The following is a 20708-nucleotide window of genomic DNA, read 5'->3' as shown; positions in this document are numbered from 1 at the left end:
TTTTAACCCATTCTGATACCATATGTGTTTTGATTGGAGCAGTTAGTTTATTAAAATTCAGAGTAATTATTGAAAAATATGAACTTAGAGCCATTGTGTTGCCTGTAGAGTTGGTGTTTTTTGATGATGTTCTCTGTTCATTTCTAGTCTTTGTTGCTTTTGGTCTGTTTTGTTTTGTTTTGTTTTTTCTCTATTCAAAGAGTCCCCCTTAGAATTTCTTGCAGGGCTGGTTTAGTGGTCACAGACTTCTTTAGTTTTTCTTTGGCTGAGAAACTCTTTATTTCTCCTTCTATTCTGAATGACAGCCTCGCTGGGTAAAGGATTCTTGGCTGCATGGTTTTCCCATTCAGCACGTTGAATATATCCTGCCACTCTTTTCTGACCACGCTTCTGTGGACAGGTTTGCTGCAAACCTGATCTGTCTTCCCTGTAGGTTAAGGACTTTTTTTCCCTTGCTGCATTGAGGATTCTGTGTATTTTGTGGATTTGATATGTCTTGGCTATGGTCTACTTGTTGAATTTAATTGGGAGTTCTCTGTGCTTCTTGGATTTTGATGTCTGTGTCCTTCCCCAGATTAGGGAAGTTTTGCTCACGTAAACATTCTGCCCCTTTTTCTCTGTCTTCATCTTCTGAGACTTCTATGATACAAATGTTATTCCTCTTTAATAAGTCACTGAGTTCTCTAAGTCTTGTATCGTGATCTTTGGCCTCTGTATCCCTCCTCTCTTCAGCTTCACTATTTTCCATAATTTTGTCTTCTGTATTACTCATCTGCTGATCTGCCTTGTCCATCCTCGCCGTCATGGCATCCATTCGAGATGCATCTCTGTTATAGCATTTTTAATTTTAGCCTGACTAGATTTTAGTTCTTTCCTCTGTAGAAAGGGATTCTCTGGTGTCTTCTATTTTTTTTCAACCCCAGCTAGTATTCTTACAATTGTGGCTTTATTTTTAGTTTATTTTTATTTTTTGAAAGAGGGGGTGCAAGTGAGTGAGGGGGGGAGAGAGAGAGAGAGAGACAGAGACAGAGAGACAGAGAGAGAAGCAGGGCTCATCCAAAGTGGGGCTTGAGCTTATCTGATTCAGGACTAGAACTCAGGAACTGTGAGATCATGACCTGAGCCAGTCAGATGCTTAACCGACTGAGGCACCCAGGCTCCCATAATTGTGGTTTCAAATTCTATTTCAGACTTTGTCTGCATTTCCGAAACATTTTTTAGAATAGATTCCTAGAAGGGCAATTAAGTTTCAAAGTAAGTATTATTTTTAAAGTTGCTTAACTGTTTTGTTTTTGTTTTTTTTTTTTTTTTTTAGAAAAAATTTTCCACTTTGTATTCTTACTAGAATATGATGCAATTCTGCTGTCCCTCAGATTTTCTGATATTGGGTGGGGGGGCTACTGATGACTGAAGGAGCTTATACACAACTCAGCCCGATTCTCACAACAATCCTGGGAAATCTGTGAGGAGACATACTGATGGCTACGTTTTTTGTTGAATTCCAGAGATTGTCACACAGTTGGTAAGATGTAGGATGGGGACAGGTCATAGCCTTCTGATTCTAATCCCTAGTACTCTTGTCGCTGGAGTCTTCTGCTTCCCAGTAAATGCAAAAACAAAACAAAAATAAAAGCCAAAATCAATGATAATTTTTGGTTGTCTTCATAGCTTCATGTTTATGTTATCATGGGCAATCAAGAGTTATCGTTGCTAGGTCTATTTAAAAGTAGTAAACGTTTGGAAATGTATCCCTAAAAATGATCACAACTCTGATGCAAGTCATAGTATGTTCCTCCCCTACTTCATCACAATATTCGTAAAACATGTACATTTTCTATAATTGAAATCTTTTAGTTAATAGCATTTGTGTTATAGTTTGTGCAAGAGAACTATTTTACTGAAATTCCATTAAAATGCTGTGTTTGTAGTTGAAAATGAGAGTTCACATTACTTTCATTTTTTTTCCAGTGTGCTAAAACATTTATAAATTTGATGACTCACATCTCCAAAGAACAGACAGTTCAGTATATACTAACTATGGTGGATGATATGCTGCAGGTAGGTATATTCTTTGTTTAATCCATTTGGTGACTTTGTTGTTTTATATCCTGCGCGGTAACAACATTTTTGTACGGTTTCACTTATACCATGGATTTCTTCTGAGTTGGAATTGCTAGTAGTGTTAAAGATGGGAATGCCTCCACACAGGCTCTTTTTGTTGTTTTTCAGGATGTCCAGTAATTAATTTGTATTTTTTTCATAATACCTCGGAGTTCTTTGTTCAACACCAGTGATATTGGGTAAATCATTTGAGGCTCTCTGGGTGCTCTGTGTCCTTCCAGGCGATGTGGCTTCTTCTCTTTCAGCCATTCAGCAGATTTCGGTGCCCCTGCCGTCCTCCAGGCCAGTGCCAAGCGCTAGGGGTTCAGCGCTGAATGTAGGCAAGGTGCTTCCTCTCAAAGATCCTGTCTCTTTGGAGAGCATTTTGCTTATCATCTGAGACTTTTCCAGTTGTGTAAAGTTCCTATTTACTGTTTTACTGTCCCCGAACACAGAGGGGCCTCCCTTATTCATAGTTTTGTATGTTCCACCAGAGTGTAGTCTAGATTGAAATTGTTGGTGTACAGAGCAGTTCTTTTCGAGAAAGGCCACCTGGGCCGCTAAATCCAGTGCCTGACCACTTCTTCGGGACTTGAGGAACGGTGCCAGTGTGGTTGCTTGTGTGGAGCATTGTTCTGTCAGTTTACAAAGAAACACTTACTGATGGCCTGCTATGTACCAGGCGCTGTACGAATTGTTAGTGAAGGTACACAAGTTAAGAAGAATGGTGCTGTCTACCTAGAGCCCTCGTTTATAGGAATGTAGTGATTTTATAATGTGGGTAAGGGTCAGTGTCCAGCCTGGGCTGATGCAGGCCTGTCTGAGAATGACTTCGGTCTCTCTCAGTGCTTTTTTCTTCCATAAAGTTAAGAAAAATGGGGAATGATGTGGTGTGCCTTGGTTATCCTGCTTACAGGATAGGATTGCACCTAGAATGAGCAGGCTTGAGTTGGCATGCAGGCTTTGCTTTTATTTATATGTGTATACGTATATACAACACACACATGCGTGCACACACAGATATCCTCATTTTTTATACATATATCTGTAAATTAGAAACCAGGAGTTCACACTCTCTCCAGTTTGATTTCAGCTCAACACCAGAGTTCATTCGAGTCTGCCCTTCCCACGTTCGTAACTCTCTTCTGTGACAGTGAGATCGTGAGCTCCTCTTATTCTTTGTGTATTTACTTGTCTGTTCCGCCCTATAGCACAAGGAAAGGAGTTTCAGAATTGCTGACCCATACAACTGTGAAAAATGAGCCCTTTAACTAGAGTTCAGTATTTGTTTGCAGTACTTTTTCTTTAAGCTGAGAATATGTAGTCAGAGTATTGTATTCAGAATAGTTATATTATTTTTCTTGAAATACAGTTAGATTCACTTGTGTTTTTGGGTATTCTACTTATCTTTTTCTCATTCTTGTTGATTTTTATTATTTTTGATTATGTAAAACACCAACATGCTTCCAGAAGTCAAAACTATATAGAAAAGATACAATCAGAGAAATGTCACCAAACCCTAACTCCCCATCCCTGCATTCCCACCTATCTCTTGTTAGGTAACCAGTATCATAGATTTCTGGTTTTATCCTTCCTGGTTCTTTTCTCCCCTTGCAGAAATAGTCAGATACATGTAATACGTTTTTTTTTCCCTTCTCTTTCTTCTTTTTTTTTTTTTTCAAATGTTTATTTTCAAGAGACAGAACATGAGCAGCGGAGGGGCAGAGAGAGAGAGGGAGACACAGAATCCAAAGCAGGCTCCAGGCTCTGAGCTGTCTGCACAGAGCCCGCGTGGGGCTCAAACCCAGGAACTGTTAAGGTCGTGGCCTGAGCAGAATTCGGACGCTTAATGACTGAGCCACCCAGGCGCCCCATATTTGTGTCTCTTTCTTACAGAAAACATGTAGTAAATATAATCTCTTGTATTTTGCTCGTCTCACCTAACAGAATATGCCAGAAATCATTCCATGTCAGTTCATAGATATTTCCCATATTGTCTTTTGGTAGCAACAGAGTACTGTTTTGTTTTGTTTTTCTTTTAAGATTTTATTTTTAAGTAATCTCCACACCCCGTGTGTGGGGCTCAAATTTCCAACCCCAAGACCAAGCGTCACACGCTGACGGCCAGCCAGGTGCCCTGCAACGAAGGACTCTTTTAGTGGATGTACCGTGGTTTACTTAATAATCTCTGATGTGATGGACATTGAGGTTGGCTCATATACATATTTATTTTGGTTTAATAAAGTTTTTATTATTTTTTTCATTTTTATTTTTTTAAGAAAGAGAGAGCAAGTGAGCAGGGGAGGGGGCAGAGGAAGAGAAAGATAATCCCAAGCAGACTCCACTCTCAGTGTGGAGCCCGACACACAGCTTGATCCCACATCCCTGGGATGGTGATCTGAGCCAAAAGCGAGAATCAGATGCTCAACTGACTGAGCCACTCAGGCGCCCCTGAAGTTTTACTTTTCAAAATGTCCATTGGTTTGGGCCACCTCATGAATCTTCACCAGCAGCTGGGACATCTCTGACTTTGGTGTTTCTGGTGTAAATTACTTGGGCTCTGTTTTGAAACCAGTTAAGAAGTGCTTTATAAGGAGCCCTTGAAGGACTTCCCTGGCCAGGGAACCACGAATTTCAGTCTCAGGTAACAACTAGGGTTTATAACCTTTATAGTTGGGAAGTTGTTTGGGGTCTGTCATGTGTCAGACGAGACAAGGTTATTGGGCATGTCCCGAACTTTGCCTTTGGACCACGTCTTTTTGGCTTTGCCTTCAGATTTGTTCACTGGGTCTTTGTCTTTCTTGGCTAACTTTATGGTATCTTCTTCTTCTCATTGTCCTTGGGTGGTATCACAGAGCTGGGGGGAGCACCCTCGCTAAGATGTTGGACGAAAAGTGGTTCCAACGTTTTGTAATTAGAAATAATGAGGCCCAGAATAACCTTGTGCAAATGTATTTTCAGATGGTCAGGAATGTACTTCATGGTAAATGGCTAGAAATAGGATTGCTGGGTAGAAGAGAACTACATACGTAGTTTTGTTAAGATATTGCCGTATAATTCCATTTTGCAGTCCCACCTACGTACGAGAACACCTGTGTCTCTATAGCCTTGCCAACAGAGGGCATAGTCAGACTTTCACATTTTTGCCAGTCAAGATGGATCTAAAGTTGAACACCTTCAGATGTATAGTTTTATTTCTTCTCCTTGTTGGCCTGTTTTTATGAAGTGTATGTGGAGGGATGAGACTTAGGTAGCTGACATTATCCTCGGCTGTTGATTAAGCATATTTTATAAATTGATTTTATTGGTACAATTTTAGTAACCTTGAGAAATTTGCACATGACCCCTATCGTTTGATTTCTTGTGCTGTTTAAAAAATACTGTAATTATAAATTTTATCCTATTTTTAACCAGTCATTTCATTCTTTAATATTTCTGGGTAGAATACTTTCGGACAGAATTGCTTGCTTTTCCTCATGTGTTTAGTGTTGGGCACATAATTTTGAAGGTGACGTTGTTTTCTGTGCTCAGCTATCAACAGGAATTGTTAAATGCCTTTGAGAAGAAGGGCTTTTCCCATATTCTCTTAAAGGTTTGTAACTTGAGTACCTGGAACAGTGATGAATGGAAGATGCATTTTTAAGCAGGAATTGAAACCACAAAGGACTAGTCAAGGGAGATGGGTTTTAAACTTACTTAAAATGTAAAAAATAGTGTCTCTTCTTTCTGTATGTAGGGTCCTTGGTTTATTTGTGTGCCAATGATAATTACTGTTTTAACTTGAGAAATAATCCACTAATGGAGTAAATGATGACTTCTGCAAATTTTGAATCCCTTGATAAAATCATTATCATACCTTGCAATTGTTATTCCAAACTCTGATGACTCATTACTTAAGGAGATATTAGTCTGCTCCCCAAATAGGTAGGTAACTGTAAGCACAGACCAAAATTTAAACCAATGTGTTTAAAAAGAACTAAATGATCTGAAAATTGTTTGTTTTTTTGTGATTTTACCAAATATTGCTACTTGGCAACCATATTCATTTAGTGAATCAGAAAGTATATTTCAGCCAGTGAAACGTACAGAAAACTTAGGTGAGAGGTAGCGTTTGCATGATTTGAACTAAGAATTAATTGTTCCTCAGATCCTGTCTATCTGCCTAGTGTTCCATGCTGTGTTTTGCTGTCTTTATCCGCCCTGCTTTTCTGTTGTGATTGTCAGGAGAACCCCAATTTTATTGGTGTGGAGACAACATTGGGAAGTGCAGGTCAGAGGTTCAGGCTCAGAAGTGTAACTTAAATTGCTTTTCCCCGCATGGGTGCGGTCTGCTAGCTTGGCTCACTTGACTTAAAGCTAATCATGATAATTAAAGGTATTTTGAAGTATCTATGCCTGCCCTGTCACCACCTCCGACCCGTAATAGCAACTGGCAGAAGAAGACACACTGTTGGGACCCAGAACGAAAAGTTGAGAAACAGTGCACAATAGATGCATTCTGATGAGTGATATCATTTCTTTTCTTGTTTCAGGAAAATCACCAGCGGGTCAGCATTTTCTTTGACTATGCTAAGCGCAGCAAGAACACCGCCTGGTCCTACTTTCTGCCCATGCTGAACCGCCAGGATCTCTTTACTGTTCATATGGTAAATTTTGAATTGATTAAATTTCTGATCTGGGGAAGAAACACTCTTGGGCTATTTATGACTTAGTAACCTCCCAGTTCCCCCGAGGAGTAACGGCTGTGATGTTAATTTTTCAAAGCAGTGTTTCCATTGATGTTTAGTAATCTGGGGGTATCGGGAAGACAGAGGAGATGGGGTTGCTCTGAGAGAGTTAAAGTTTCATAGAGTATTTGTCGAGCTCATGAGCATGAAAGCCTTTGGTAATTGCATGAGCAAAGAGCTTTTGATTGTGACAGGATTAACCACATTTTACTACAGAAATTAAATTTTGTTTAGTTGTTTTTTTTAATGTTTATTTTTGAGAGAGAGAGAGAGAGAATATCTTTATTTTTTTTTATTATTATTTTTTAATATCTTAAGCAGGCTCCACGCTCAGCACGGAGCGTGACGAGGGGCTTGATCCCACGACCCTGGGATCGTGACCTGATCTGAAATCAAGAGCTGGACCCTCAACTGACTGAGTCACTGAGGTGCCCCCCAAAATATATTTTCACAAGTGAAATACAAACTTATTTTGGAGGAGTTGGGTATTAAAAAAAAAATCTTGCAGCAGAATGGTTATAAGAGTCCTACTTTTTAAGGTATATGATGTGATTTTTAGAATCAACATGGCATTCAAGTACATTTCTTATTTTTCAGGCAGCAAGAATTATCGCAAAGTTAGCAGCTTGGGGGAAAGAACTGATGGAAGGCAGTGACTTAAATTACTATTTCAATTGGATAAAAACTCAGCTGAGTTCACAGGTAAAAGATACTTTTTCTAGTATCTTTGAAAGGAATGTGACGCCCATATACAGATTCTTATGGTAATTGTATAAATGGTAAATAAAAAAAACGTTATATTAAAATAATGCCATTTTGAACTACTCTTAGGTATGATAGTATGCTTCACTTTTTCTTTCTTTGACCACCTTCAGCTCAAACTTTTCTGTCTTTTCTGCCACTTGGGGTTTTCCATTCATGCTTTTCAGTGGATGAGGAGGATCTTCCTTCCCGGGGGCTAACCAGCATCACACAGGCGGGGGACCGGAAAGGACTTGCGCGGCTCCAGAGGGGGGACTCATGTAAGGCTTGCAGCAAGTGGAAGGAAACAGTGTAGCAGGAGACGGGGTGCAGGCCCCGAGGCTAAGACACTTCAGGTGCAGCTCCCACGTCTGCCGTGGGACCCCAAACCTCTGAGATTTGTGCGGGAAATCTTGGATTTGGGGAGAGCCCTTCATTAGTTTGTAGCTGGGATCGTTTATGTCCTTCTGGTCACAGGGTCAGGGCAAGCTGTCGTCCAGTGACACCAATAAACAGAATGGCGCCGGGTGCCGCCAGGGACTTTTAAACTGCAGACAACCCGTTGCAGATCAGGGGTCAATCCAGTTATTCTAGTCTTGCCCAAGAGTCCATACAAGGCTGCCAGGCGCCCCCGGGTAAGCCTGGAGCTGCCGGGTCTAGCTGCGAGGTAACCGTTACTGTGGCACCTTCCCAGATGCACCGTATCATCGTGGGATTGAACATTTGGGCCTGAGGTTAGACGTGAAGCCTGCTTGTGGCCATCTTGGTTGCTTTCAGACCTTTCTAGCTCTACTTCCCCACGGAGGAAAACAGCTTGCTGGTTGAATGACGGGAAAAATGAAAGGTTTTCTGTTTTTGTCGTCATGGTTCCCTAGAACAGGCAAAAGATAGGACACTTATGGTGGCTCAGTGGTTCTTTCCTTTAGGCTTCAGTGACTGATAGCAGTGATAAGAGGGAGACTGGGAATGGTTCGCAGAAGAGGGGTGAAGCGAAGGTGGGTGGGGGAGGAGTACTGTGGGGAAGAAAGGGTAGAAGAGAACGAGATTTTGGCGTGGGGGTGGCTCCCGTGAAGAATGGGACCAGGAAAGCAATACTGGCAGTGTATTGTCTGTGTTAGAAATAAAGGTCTATTTGAAATAAAGTTTTGGAAAGTTGTAATTCAGATTTCAGGTGACATTTTAATAGATTTTAATTTGAGGCATAAGAGAGAGACACGATGACATTTTCCTTGGGTTTATTTTTTGTCTTATCGTTGTTTGCCTTTTTGGGGAAGTCTAATTAATTGCCTTTTATATTTGGACAGGGATATTTTGGAGTGTCTTGAACACGATTAAGTACTTTTTATATCAGTAGCATAAATTTTAAGTCTCTTTGGCTTAACTTTTAAAAGTATTTTTTCTAAGAGCCACAGATTGGCAGATTTTACTGAATTTGTGAGGTATTTAAAAAACACACTTAGAACACGAAAAATAGGTGTGCAAGGATGAGATTTTAAATTTCTAAGCGTATGGCATTTGGGATCCGAACGCTTAAGCTTCCCCTCTCCCCTCCCTTTTTTTTTTCTTTTTTGAAATTAGTCCTTCCTTTGAACAAACTTTATTTGTTTTAGCGTTAGCTTTATGGTGATGATAGTGAGGCTCTATTGTAACTGGATTCATAAAATGAAAATTGGTAGGAAGAATGTGTACTGCAGTTTGCCACTAACATTTTGGGTTGCTTCATGCTAGATTTTTCCTCGCAGGAATAACATTTATACCGTGCCTCGCAGATGATTTGTCGCTTCTGGAATGATTACGGTTATAACTGCGTCCAGGAAATATCCTTATCATCGCTAGTGGAAGCAAAATATTTCAGTGTCTAGAACAGTTTTCATTAGAACTAAGCTTCTTGGTATTAGATGAATGCTTTTCTTTATCTTTCTGGTTCATTCTTCTTTATCACCTAGTCTTTGGCTTTCTTTGGTTATGGTATCGCGTTTCTGCTTTGCACGTCCTGCTACGAGGTGACTCTTCAGAGTGCCAGGCCCCGTCTGGCTTTGCTTCTCAGAGTCTGGTCACTCCTTCTGCTAGGATCTGAACTGCATTGTCTTTCTTGCCACGGGCAGACACTTCTTCCACAGCCTTCTATCAGGGTCCAATTACCGACTTCTTGTTTAAAGAATGAAACAGGATTATTTGGGATTCTATTTGCTACTTTGCTTAAATGTCATGTGATGGCACTGTATCTGGAAGGTCTCTTCTTTTCTACCATCGTCAGTGTTTTCTCTCTCATAAAAAGGACCACAGTTTCATAATTTTAATAGAAATACATTTTCAAAAGTCCAAAATAGTTGCAAGTTTGGGTTTTTGGTTGACTTCATAGTGACATTTAGGAACTTTTTTCTTTTTTGGTAGTTTAAGCAACGTATGTAGATTGGAGGGCTTCATGCCTGGCATTTAGTACATAATAAATAAAATTAGTTTGAATAAAACTGAATAAAAATATCCTTTCAGAAATTCATTACCACTTTTCTCTTGCACATTTAGCCTTTGACTTTCTACCTTTCCTTTAGTCATTTCTGTAAGTCATTTAGACATTATGTAACGTGTGAATTTCTGATTGTCATTATAAACTTAATAGCATTGCTGTGGATAATCTAATTTTAAGTTCTGTGTAGTATCTTCCCATTAATTAGGCACCTGTTTTGAAAGCATTGCCACAGAAAAGAGTGTAGGTAGTTCAGCTTAAGACAATCATCTTACCTGAAAATCAGTTCAGTAAGTAAATCCTGAGACTTGGAAATTTGCACCAGCTTCACTTAATGAAATTTAGCTGGAGCTTAGTATTCAGTTTATTATTGTTCCTTTTTTAATTATTAAGTTATCTGGGAGAGTGTAATATTTAGAGTATTTCATGTCGCCCCCATGCTTTTTATTAGCTGATGATATTCCATTAAGTAGGGTTAAGAAAAAGAATTATGAAATTTGCTTAGCTCCCTTTTATAAGCTGATAAATTCAGATAAAAATTAAAAACAAAACTAAGTAATAAGTTATTTATTTCATAATAGAAACTGCGTGGTAGCGGTGTCGCTGTTGAAACAGGAACAGTCTCTTCAAGTGATGTAAGTATATTCCTTCTTAATTCACTGGCCTCCTAACACCATGAACATAAGTTATTTTGAGTCATTTAAAATTTTAACGATGTTTTCTAGCTCCGCAAATGTACATCTGTGGATTTGATATCGCCTCCGGTTAGGGTAGTAGCATTGTAAAAATCATATGTGTGTGTGTACATAGGCACACGCACACCATTTATAAATATTTATGGTCTCTTGGGAGACTGGAGACTTGTTCTTCCTTGTTGCTCTTCTTTTCGGGTCGCTTCATCTCAGACCTGAGAATGAAAGCAAGAGTCTGAATTCAGATCCACAACTGGAGTGAATAATTGTAAAGTTGCTGACGTCAAGCTTCAGTTGTCTGATAACCTCTCCAATATCTGTCTAACGGATACGTGAACAGCATGTCAAGCAGTGGAAAACAGTTCAGTGATGGCTTTGAAACTCGTTACTTACACTGTGTTTCTCAAGGCTTTATGTAGGGCTACGTGGTGGCCAGAACCCCCACCCGCCCCCTTGTTTTTTTTGGCCAAACTCGCCCCACATTTTTGTAGAGCCAAAAGGTTAGAGGTTAAAATGAATCCCGTCTCCCCAAGTTTCCTTCTTGATTAGAATTATCTTCCCCACTTGGGAACAGCTTATCTTTGTTGTACTCAGAATAGCTCGAGAACAGGCAATGAGTTTGGACAAGTAAGGGCCGGCCTGAGTAGAGCCGGTTGAGACAAAGGGACAAAGAAACTTAGAAATGTAGGTGAGGTGCGTCTGTCTTCATCTGTTGGAAATATATCTGGGGAATTGGGAAAAATCTTTAGAGGACAGTGTCTACAACCTGCCTATAGTACCTAAATGAAGCTCTGTGGAAGCCATCTAATGTTCCTACTGATTACCAATACGCCCATAATCTGCATGGGATGTGTTTGTGTGCCCTGAGACTGTAGATGGTAGCGGAACCCATCTTCAAAGCCAAGAGCAGGGCTTCTCTTGGGGCATGGGTTGAAGGATTTGACAAGTAGCATGTTAGGCCAGAAAATAGCTGTTAGCCTTCTGAAATGGAATCAGAACGAGGTGAGCAATCTTGTGGTCAGAGTGGGGTAAGCAGGTGCTAGGTTAGAAGTCCAGATATTCTGCCATAAGCGCATGTTTAAATTGAGAGTCTTTATGACTTGAATTTCTACCAGTTTGAACTTTTGAAAAGTTATTTAATTCATGTGTTAGACTTACTGGTAAGTTTTTTTAAAGGTGTTTTCAGAATCACGTATCTTACAAACTTACTTGCTTGTTAATGTGTTTGTAACTTATTAAAGCTTACACAATGAGTTGCAAGCTCCGGTGACATGGCATTCTCATTTTGTTCTTCTCTGTCCAGTGTATTGGGGGAAAAGAACTAATTAATTCAGTTGGCAGCATATTAGTCAAAGTGGTTTACCTGGTAGACTCCTCTCCATCCCTCCCTAACAGAATTAGCATCGGGTAATTGTGAGTGAGGAGAAGAAGGCCTTTGATTTTGACCTTTTTCCCTTTCATACCCTTCAGACTTGAGCACACTTGCTGTCTCTTCCTGAAAGTTCCTACTTTTTCAGATGGCTATCCGCTTGGAAGGCAGACTTTACTAAGTTGAGCATAAGGTGTTGACCTTTCGTCTGCTACTTGCATTTTAATAGGGGAATCTGGGTTGGTAACTAATGTATATTGAGCTCTTACTATGTGTTCAGTACTGTTTTGCTCATTGGGCATTTACATCTCTTTGATATTCACGCTCCCTCTCGGATGTAGGTCTTACCGTAAGCCACACTGTATAGATGTGAACAGTGAGGCCGCACGGAATGGCAGCACCGTCTTGCCCAAAGTCATTCAGCTAATGAGTGACAAAATTAGGAAGAAAGGAATTGCTTGCCAAGGGAATTCCTTTTGAGGCAGTGGAAGGGGAATTGGGTCTGGGGGCATTCTCCACGTTGCAGAGCCTGCTCAGACTTGTAAAAATATGGGTAGTGTATCTTAAAATCCCTTTAGGTTTTGAGCATAGAAAAGGTTTGGGAAATTGCATTACATGATATTGCCACTTGATGTCAGTATAAAACACAAGTTTTACACTTCAAAATGTGAACTCCGAATGATCTAATAGTCTTCTCTCTTAAAATGGCCACGGAAGCCTCATCTTGAGTTATAAGTGGATTATTACAAACATTTTTGTTTAAATGACATCACATAAGTGGGCTTGCCTTAGAATGCATTATGTTGTTTTTGCCCAAATATGAAAATGTTAACCAACATCCGATCTTACACACTCACCTTAAACTGTTCGGTTCTTTACTGGCTCTTGAAAGTGAGTACTCAGTCTTCTGTCCTTCTGAGGGAGCCACACAAGCCATGGAAGTTGGTTGGTGCTGATGTCCTGATAAAAAGGCACATACTGTGATCTGTCACGAACGGCAAGACTTAGAAGGAATCTGGGAATTTCGTGTTTGTTTGCTCGTTTTCTTTTGCCTCTGTCTGCCTTCACTTGCACCCGTGTGTGAGGGAGCAGGGTGACTTCTCATTTGGTTCTGATCTCTGGCTGTTTTGTTGTAGATCCGTTTAGCATTAGTTATTGCTGGATGAACATTGTTTCACTGGTAGGAGTAAGTAACTGCAGGAAGTTGATGTGTTCTCCTTATTCCTTATTTCATCTTGCCTTTTAATGTTCTGGATCCATTCTGTCCACCCGAACTCTCCATGATGATGGAACTGGCCATCGTGGGAGCCACCGTGTGGCTCTCGAGCGCTCGGAAATGCGGCAAGCGCGAGTAAGAAAGTAAATTTGCAATTTCATTTAGTTTGTTAACTTTTTTATCGAAGTATACATCACATACCATAAAATCCACCCATCTGCGCAGTTCAGGAGGTTTTAGTATATTTACAGAGTTGTGCAGCCGTTACCACAATCTAATTTTATAACATTTCAACCCCTCAGAAAGAAACCCTGTACACGTTAACAGTCATTCTTCATTCCTGTTCCTTGCTCCTACCCTCTAGCAAACACCAGTCTACTTTCTGCCTCTCTCTTCCTCTTCTGGCCGTTTCATAAAATTAGAGCGTACAGCCCGCGGTTGTCTGTGACTGTTTCTTTCACTTAGTGTAATGTTTTCAAGATTCATGCATGTTTTAACACATATTTATAATATTTGAGAATGAGAGAGACGAAATTTAGGGTTTTTTTTTCCGGCTTTTGGCAAGATTTCTTAAATTGTCTTCGGTGGCGGTTCTAATATCCTCATTAATATGAAATTCGTCTTACTCTTGTAATTTAATGCTGTGCCCATGTGACACTTTTCAGTCTTCCGCAAGAGGTAGAGTACTCGGTTTAGTTCTTCACCGCTTCGTTGTTGAGCACATCAAGAGTATCCCCGAGTAGCTGGAATGAGTCAGGAATTCCCGTGTCACGAGTTCGTACAGTTTGGGCCTCTTATTTAACTGCGGTCTGCTCTAGCTGGCGAGTCGTGAGGTCTGTGAGGACCCAAAGTAATTCACAAAGGATGTCTGTGTAAGTTTGACCTGAAGCGGATCTTGGAGGATTTTCGTTGTTCAGTTGCCTTTTATCTTCCTGCCACCAAAATAATACATCTCATTACACACTGGGGACCGTTAAACTGTATGCACAGAAGGAACGTTAAGGAGGGAAGATAAGAATCTGGGCGTTTTGTTTCTCTGATCATATTTTGGAAGGATTATCCAGAGGTATATTCTGGCAGTACAGAAGAAAATTGAGTGGTAAGGTATTTCAGTACAAGACTTCCTTGTACAAATCGTTGTCAAAGCATAGCAATGATTATAACAACAAGTAATCTAAACTTGTACGTTAGATGTGTTCTTGGAAGTTGTATACAAAGCAATAATTTATAAAGTAATATTTTCTCAAGTTCATAATGATTTTTCTGCATAGTAAGGAATCTCATTGGATGCCTAAGCAAATTAGGTTGAAAGCAGTGCTTGAAGGACGTTGAGAAACTTGTAAATTAATAGTGAATTGTGTTTTTTTGGTAAAACTTAAGTCTAAGACTAAATTATCTCAATTTGGGCATTAATTTAATCTAGGTATTTTATGAGTATTGACTAGAAGATCTTTTTGCATAAGCCAACTTCAAGAGAATTTTTGCCCTTCTGTATTTTAGTTCCTGCATATGAGGGTAATAAAAATATACCTTACCATTGTTTTGTGCCTTGCAGAACTGATGTGAGTTCAGATTTGAGTAGCAGATGTTTTCCTTTTAATTTGTTAGGGCTGATATTTCCCTTTACTGATGATAAATCAGTTTTGAAGAGTTTAAGTGATTTGCCAAAGATAATTTGGCAAAATTCTTGATAGGCAAAGCCTCTCCCCTTTTCCTTTCCTTCCTTTGTCTTTTTTCTTTTCTTTCTTTCTTTTTTTTGTTTAAATTGTGTCTTAACTTACACAAAGTGAAATACACAGATTTAAAAATTTTTTTTTTTTTTTAACGTTTATTTATTTTTGAGAGAGAGACAGAGCATGAACGGGGGAGGGTCAGAGAGAGGGAGACACATAATCTGAAGCAGGCTCCAGGCTCTGAGATGTCAGCACAGAGCCTGACGCGGGGCTCGAACCCACAGACCGCGAGATCATGACCTGAGTCGCAGTCGGCCGCTTAACTGACTGAGCCACCCAGGCGCCCCTGAAATACACAGATTTTAAATGTTCAGCTAAAAGAATTGAAATGTCACATGTCCTCGTACTCAGCACTTCCCTTTAGCTCAACTCTTACCAAGGTTGTGGTTATCATGGAACCTAGTACCATAGATTAATTTTGCCTAATCTTGAACTCTGTTGTAATGGAATTGTATTCAGTATGAACTCTTACGTATCTGAATTCTCTTGCCAATATTGTGCCAATGAAATTCATTCATATTGCATTTAGCAGTGATTCATTCTTTTTTTTTTTTTAAGTTTATTTATTTTGAGAGGGAGAGGGAGAAAGGAAGAGAGAGAATGAGCAGAGGAGGGGCAGAGAAAGTGGGAGAGAGAGAGAATCCCAAGCAAGCTCTGTGCTCCATACTGAGCCTGATATAGGGCTCGATCCCACGACCCTGAGATCGTTACCTGAGCTGAAATCAAGAGTTGGATGCTTAACAGACTGAGCACCTAGGTGCCCCTAGCAGTGATTCACTCTTTTTATTGCTGTGTAGGAATGTATTAAATGAATATTTTCTATTCTCTTGTTAATGGATATTTGGGTTATTTCTAGTTTTGGGCTGTTGTGAGTAATCTTGCTGTGAACATTCTTGTACATGTTGTAAAGTATATATAAATTTAGTAGATACTGCCAATCCGTTGGGGCGCCTGGGTGGCTCAGTCGGTTAAGCGTCCGACTTCGGCTCAGGTCACGATCTCACAGTCTGTGAGTTCGAGCCCTGCGTCGGGCTCTGGGCTGATGGCTCAGAGCCTGGAGCCTGCTTCCGATTCTGTGTCTCCCTCTCTCTCTGCCCCTCCCCCGTTCATGCTCTGTCTCTCTCTGTCTCAAAAATAAATAAAAACATTAAAAAAAAAATTAAAAAAAAAAAAGATACTGCCAATCCGTGTTCTAAATCAATTTACGTATCTGTCAACAGAGAATGAGAATTCCAGTTGTTCCATTTCCTTACTGACATTTGACATTGTGTTGTGTTATTTCTTAAAGCGAACGTCTGTGATAGAGTTAAAAATCACACACATAGGTGCACGTACTCGTTTTTAGTTCTATGAGGAAGGATTCATGTAATTGTTATGAAGCATTAAATACTTTTCGGACTGTTGAAATGGGCAGTCCTCCATTTCATGTAAAACTGGCTTCTGGAATTTATTTCAGTCAATTTTGTGTTTGAAAAGTTCAACTTAGTGCTTCACCAGGTCTGCTCTGGTGTACGTTTCACTGTCTGTGGGACAGATGCCTTTTACTGCAATACAGATGTGTTATTTCAAGTGCCCATGATTCCAGGATTTAAGTGAATATTATCTTTGCTCTTTCTCATTTAGTCTGTACTTAAATCCCAGCATTATAGGGGGGCACCTGGGTGGCTCAGTTGGTTGAGTGTCCGACTTTGGCTCAGGTCATGATATCGCGGTTTGTAGGTTTGAGCCCCGCGTCAGGCTCTGTACTGACAGCTCAGATCCTGGAGCCTGCTTCGGATTCTGTGTCTCCTTCTCTCTCTGCCCCTCCCCCACTTGTGCTCTGTCTCTCTCTGTCTCTCAAAAATAAATAAACGTAAAAAAAAATAAAAATTAAATCCCAGCATTATGAAGATGAATATTGAAAATGTATCTATAAACATTTTATAACATTAGTTTTACTTGGTACAATCTCACCGTAGTTTTTATGTTTATCTTTTGTTGCCAATTTACTTTGTAATTCCTCAGTTTTCAAATTAGCTTGTAAATCTGCAGAGTATGGATCCCTGAGACCATATTTGCCAGGAAGGTGAATTTTATCAGTTGCTGTTTTCCCTTTGCTGTGATTATTCCACCATGATGTAGGAGAGTTTGCATTTCAGCGACATTGGAAAATTTACCCAAGTGATATTCTCTTAAATGTGTTGAGAAGTAAACCTATTTCTCTATACCAGTGAGGTTTGCTGCAGTGAGAGGGCTTGTTGTGGCCAATTCTCAGCCCGGGATGTCTGGTGTAGCACAGAGAACTCTAGCTTAAGCATAAGAGAGTGGACTCCTAGTGCCAATCCAAGATTAACTCACTATTTTAATTTCAACAAATTATATCACCTTTTTAAGCCTCATCTTGAAAAATTGGTATCATAGTATTTCCCTTTTATTTTTAATTTTAATTTTTGTTTGAAAGGGCTTTGAAAAATACATGGGTTAATAAATTGTTTTTATTAAAAATTCTTAATTTCTTTTTTGACAGTTTTTTTTTTTTAAGTTTACTTATTTATTTTGAGAAAGAAAGAGAGACAGTACAGGGGAGGGCTAGCAAAACCCGACATGGGGCTCGATCCCATGAACTGTGACACCATGACCTGAGCCAAAATTACCTGGCTTAACTGACTAAGCCACCCAGGCGCCCCTACCTTAGCAATTTAAATGGCAACTATTATCTGCTTAAGTGAGTGCTTTTATCATAAATATTTTCTAGTAAAATAGGATGATATAAGGTGCAGCCAGAATTGACTAGCAATTCATATTAGTTCTTAAATTGAGATAAAATACTAGACAATTTCATAAGATCCATACTACCAAACAGATTCAGTTTTGGCTCCAAAAGGAAATAGAATAATAGTGCTATGTTGTATGTATTTCTGCAGTATTGATTGTTATCAGCGTAAGATTTTGGCCAAACTTTCAGTTACTGAACCATCTCTGTTAGAGACCCATTCATTTGGAATTTGTGCAAGATAGGACGTTTGTTTGTATTTCCCGTTTGTTCGTTCAATCCAGAAATAGGTATTGAGGTACCTGGGTGGCTCAGTCGGTTAAGCATCTGACTCTTGATTTCGGCTCAGGTCATGATCTCATGGTTTGTGAGCTCGAGCCCCGTGTTAGGCTTTGTGCTGACAGTGTGGAGCCTGCTTGGGATTCTCTCTCTCCCTCTCTCTTCTGCTTGCTTGCTCTCTCTCTCTCTCTCTCTCAAAATAAATAAACTTAAAACAAAGAACCATGTATTGAGTGCCAACACATACAGTGCATGGTTCTGAAAGAGTAGCACTGAACAGGATGGGCAGGACTCCTGGCTTCACAGGCCTTCATTTTACTCAGGGAGGACAGCATTAGACAAGTTAATTAGGCTCTTTGATTATTTTAGTACCCTTGTGGCAAGGCTTGTAGGAAAGGAGCACGGGTCCACGAGGGTGCGGTGGGGCGGGGGGGGTGGGTGGTGGTCTCATCTGGGGCCAGTTTGCTCAGGCTTCCTGAGGAAGCAGGAGATAGGCCTGCGCCTCCAGCGGAGGGAAGCGTGTGGAGAACATCGCAGGGGAGGGAGAGCAGGCGGGGAGATAAGGCAGGTCCAGGACGTTCAGGGCCTTAGGGATCACAGAGGGCTTTAGAGCTTCTCCTTGACAGAGGAAAGAAGCCATGGAAGCATTTTAAGAGGGGGAGTCACATGGCACAGAGCAGCCATGGGAAGGAGGCCAGCGTGGCACCAGACCTGGTAAGCAGTGCTTACCAGAGCGTCAGCACTGCTCCCTCGATGGCTGCGTGCCTTGCTTGTTTACTTTCCTGGGCTTCTGTCACTTGTCTCCTCAGCATTGGGTGCCTCCAGAGATCCTGTGTAACAGAATGGAATTGCTGGGTTGTAAGGTGTATGTAAATTTAGTAGGTGTCGCCAGTCAGTGTTAAGTCAATGTACAGATCCATCAACAAAGTATGAGAATTTCCACGTCTCCCTCTCTGCATTTCCTGTTTCCTTTTCTTAACAGTATTTTTGTTGCATTGGATTTGTCAGATTCCAGTGCGCTCTGTAATTTACTGTGTGTGTGTGTGTGTGTGTGTGTGTGTGTGTGTGTGTGTGTGTGTACACTTTTCCTCTTTCTGCATTGGACTGTAAACTCCCTGATGGAAGGGATTGCGGTCTGTTTGTTCATGGTCGTGTGTCCAGTGCAAGAACAGTGTCTTGCACATAGAAGGCACTCAGTAAATATCTGTTGAATGAATATTGAGTATAGACCTGTAGAGTCTTTCTGGGGAATAGTTGAGAACTTAGAAAGATGGAGGCCTTATGTCCCTTACTGGTTTCTGACCGTGCAGGCAATCTGAGGTTGTAGCTGTCAAGCAGTTTTTCTACAGCTGCAAGGGCAAATGGGCTTCTTCGTCTTTGGTTGGATTCTAAGGACAAATACATGTGAAAATAAAGTGGAATCCCTTCTGCTTATCAGATAATATAAGCAACCAAATAGACGCTGTTGAATTAGGGAATACTTCTTCAAAGTTGAGAGAGCACAGGGGGGTTAAAATCTTTATGTAAATGGTTAAAAATGCAGTAGATCTCTATGTATAAGATTAAATGGAAGAAGAAAATTACAAGTGAAAGTTATAGTATAATCTTATTTTTTTTTTTCAAAAAAGAACGTATAATGCATAGAAACTTTCTACAGTATTACACAGAATATCTACTAACTGATTACATCGTAGGAATGGTACTGAGGGGTGAGAAGAGGGATGTTTTATTTCATGCTTATTCTGTATTGAATTTTTAATCATAAATATGTACAAAGAATTTCATGTAAAATTCAGGTCGATACAAGTCATATTAATACACAAATATTAATGAGATTCTGTACTATTTGTCTAGTTTATAGCTGTACCTAGTACCCGGAAGCAGCTCACATAGTGATGGTGCCTGTTACCCTTGGGTGTTCCAAGCATGGGGTCAGGGAAGGTCAGCTGGAAAAGCGAGGCTCTGGTACTGCTCCAAGGGACGGCACGGAGATCTCTTCCTCGTTTGATTCTCTCTTGTGGCATTTCTGTGTGGAAGGAGCAATCTTTGATTACCTCAAACACTGCTTCATCAGTGTCTGTGATGGTGGTTTGTGATATCGTTCTGCGAGATAGACTGTTTCTCTGACTTTCGCTTCTTGTTCAGTTTGTCTTTGTTTGAAATCTTTTGACATTTCAGGGTTTTCTAATTAGCAACTGCAGCTTTTTCAAGAATACTTTTTATTTATTTATTTTTAAGTTTACTTATTTATTTTGAGAGGCAGGGAGGAGCAGAGAGAGGGGAGGGGAAGGAGAGAATGAATCCCAAGCAGGCTCTGCGCTGTTAGCATGGAGCCTGATGTGGGACTTGATCCCACGAACCATGAGATCGATCGTGATCTGAGCTGGAATCAGGAGTCAGATGTTTAATTACTGAGCCGCTCAGGTGCCCTGAGAATACTTTTTAAAGTCCTGATAGAATAGGAAATGCCAGCAGAAAGAAAAATATATACAGCAGGAAGGTCAAGATTGTGTTCACATTGAACCGTATGGAGGACAGTAGTACATTTCTATAATTATCACAGAAATCAGCTTAAGGGAAATGACAGTATGGAATTTGGGGGCTTCTATATTTTGTCCTTTTTTAAAGAAAC

The 20708-nt window shown here is 40.2% G+C and overlaps 1 protein-coding gene and 1 pseudogene across 3 annotated transcripts in view; one reads left to right on the top strand and one right to left on the bottom strand.

The window, feature by feature from the left end:
• Positions 1–20708, top strand: part of ATP6V1H (ATPase H+ transporting V1 subunit H) — a 110467-nt gene that overhangs the window by 12616 nt on the left and 77143 nt on the right. For 2 of the 3 annotated variants that reach the window (XM_042924203.1, XM_042924201.1), the window contains exons 4-7: positions 1969–2058; positions 6633–6746; positions 7425–7529; positions 10617–10670. In XM_042924203.1, coding sequence (XP_042780137.1) covers positions 1969–2058; positions 6633–6746; positions 7425–7529; positions 10617–10670 — 363 coding nt within the window. The remainder of the gene's footprint in view (positions 1–1968; positions 2059–6632; positions 6747–7424; positions 7530–10616; positions 10671–20708) is intronic. The other variant, XM_042924202.1, reaches the window with a different exon arrangement.
• On the bottom strand, positions 4403–5225 carry LOC122211246 (annotated as a pseudogene).

Source organism: Panthera leo, chromosome F2 (assembly GCF_018350215.1).
Source record: "Panthera leo isolate Ple1 chromosome F2, P.leo_Ple1_pat1.1, whole genome shotgun sequence".
NCBI lineage: Eukaryota > Metazoa > Chordata > Mammalia > Carnivora > Felidae > Panthera > Panthera leo.
Note: the sequence above shows the minus strand (reverse complement) of the source record. Positions and strands in the feature narration are given on the sequence as shown.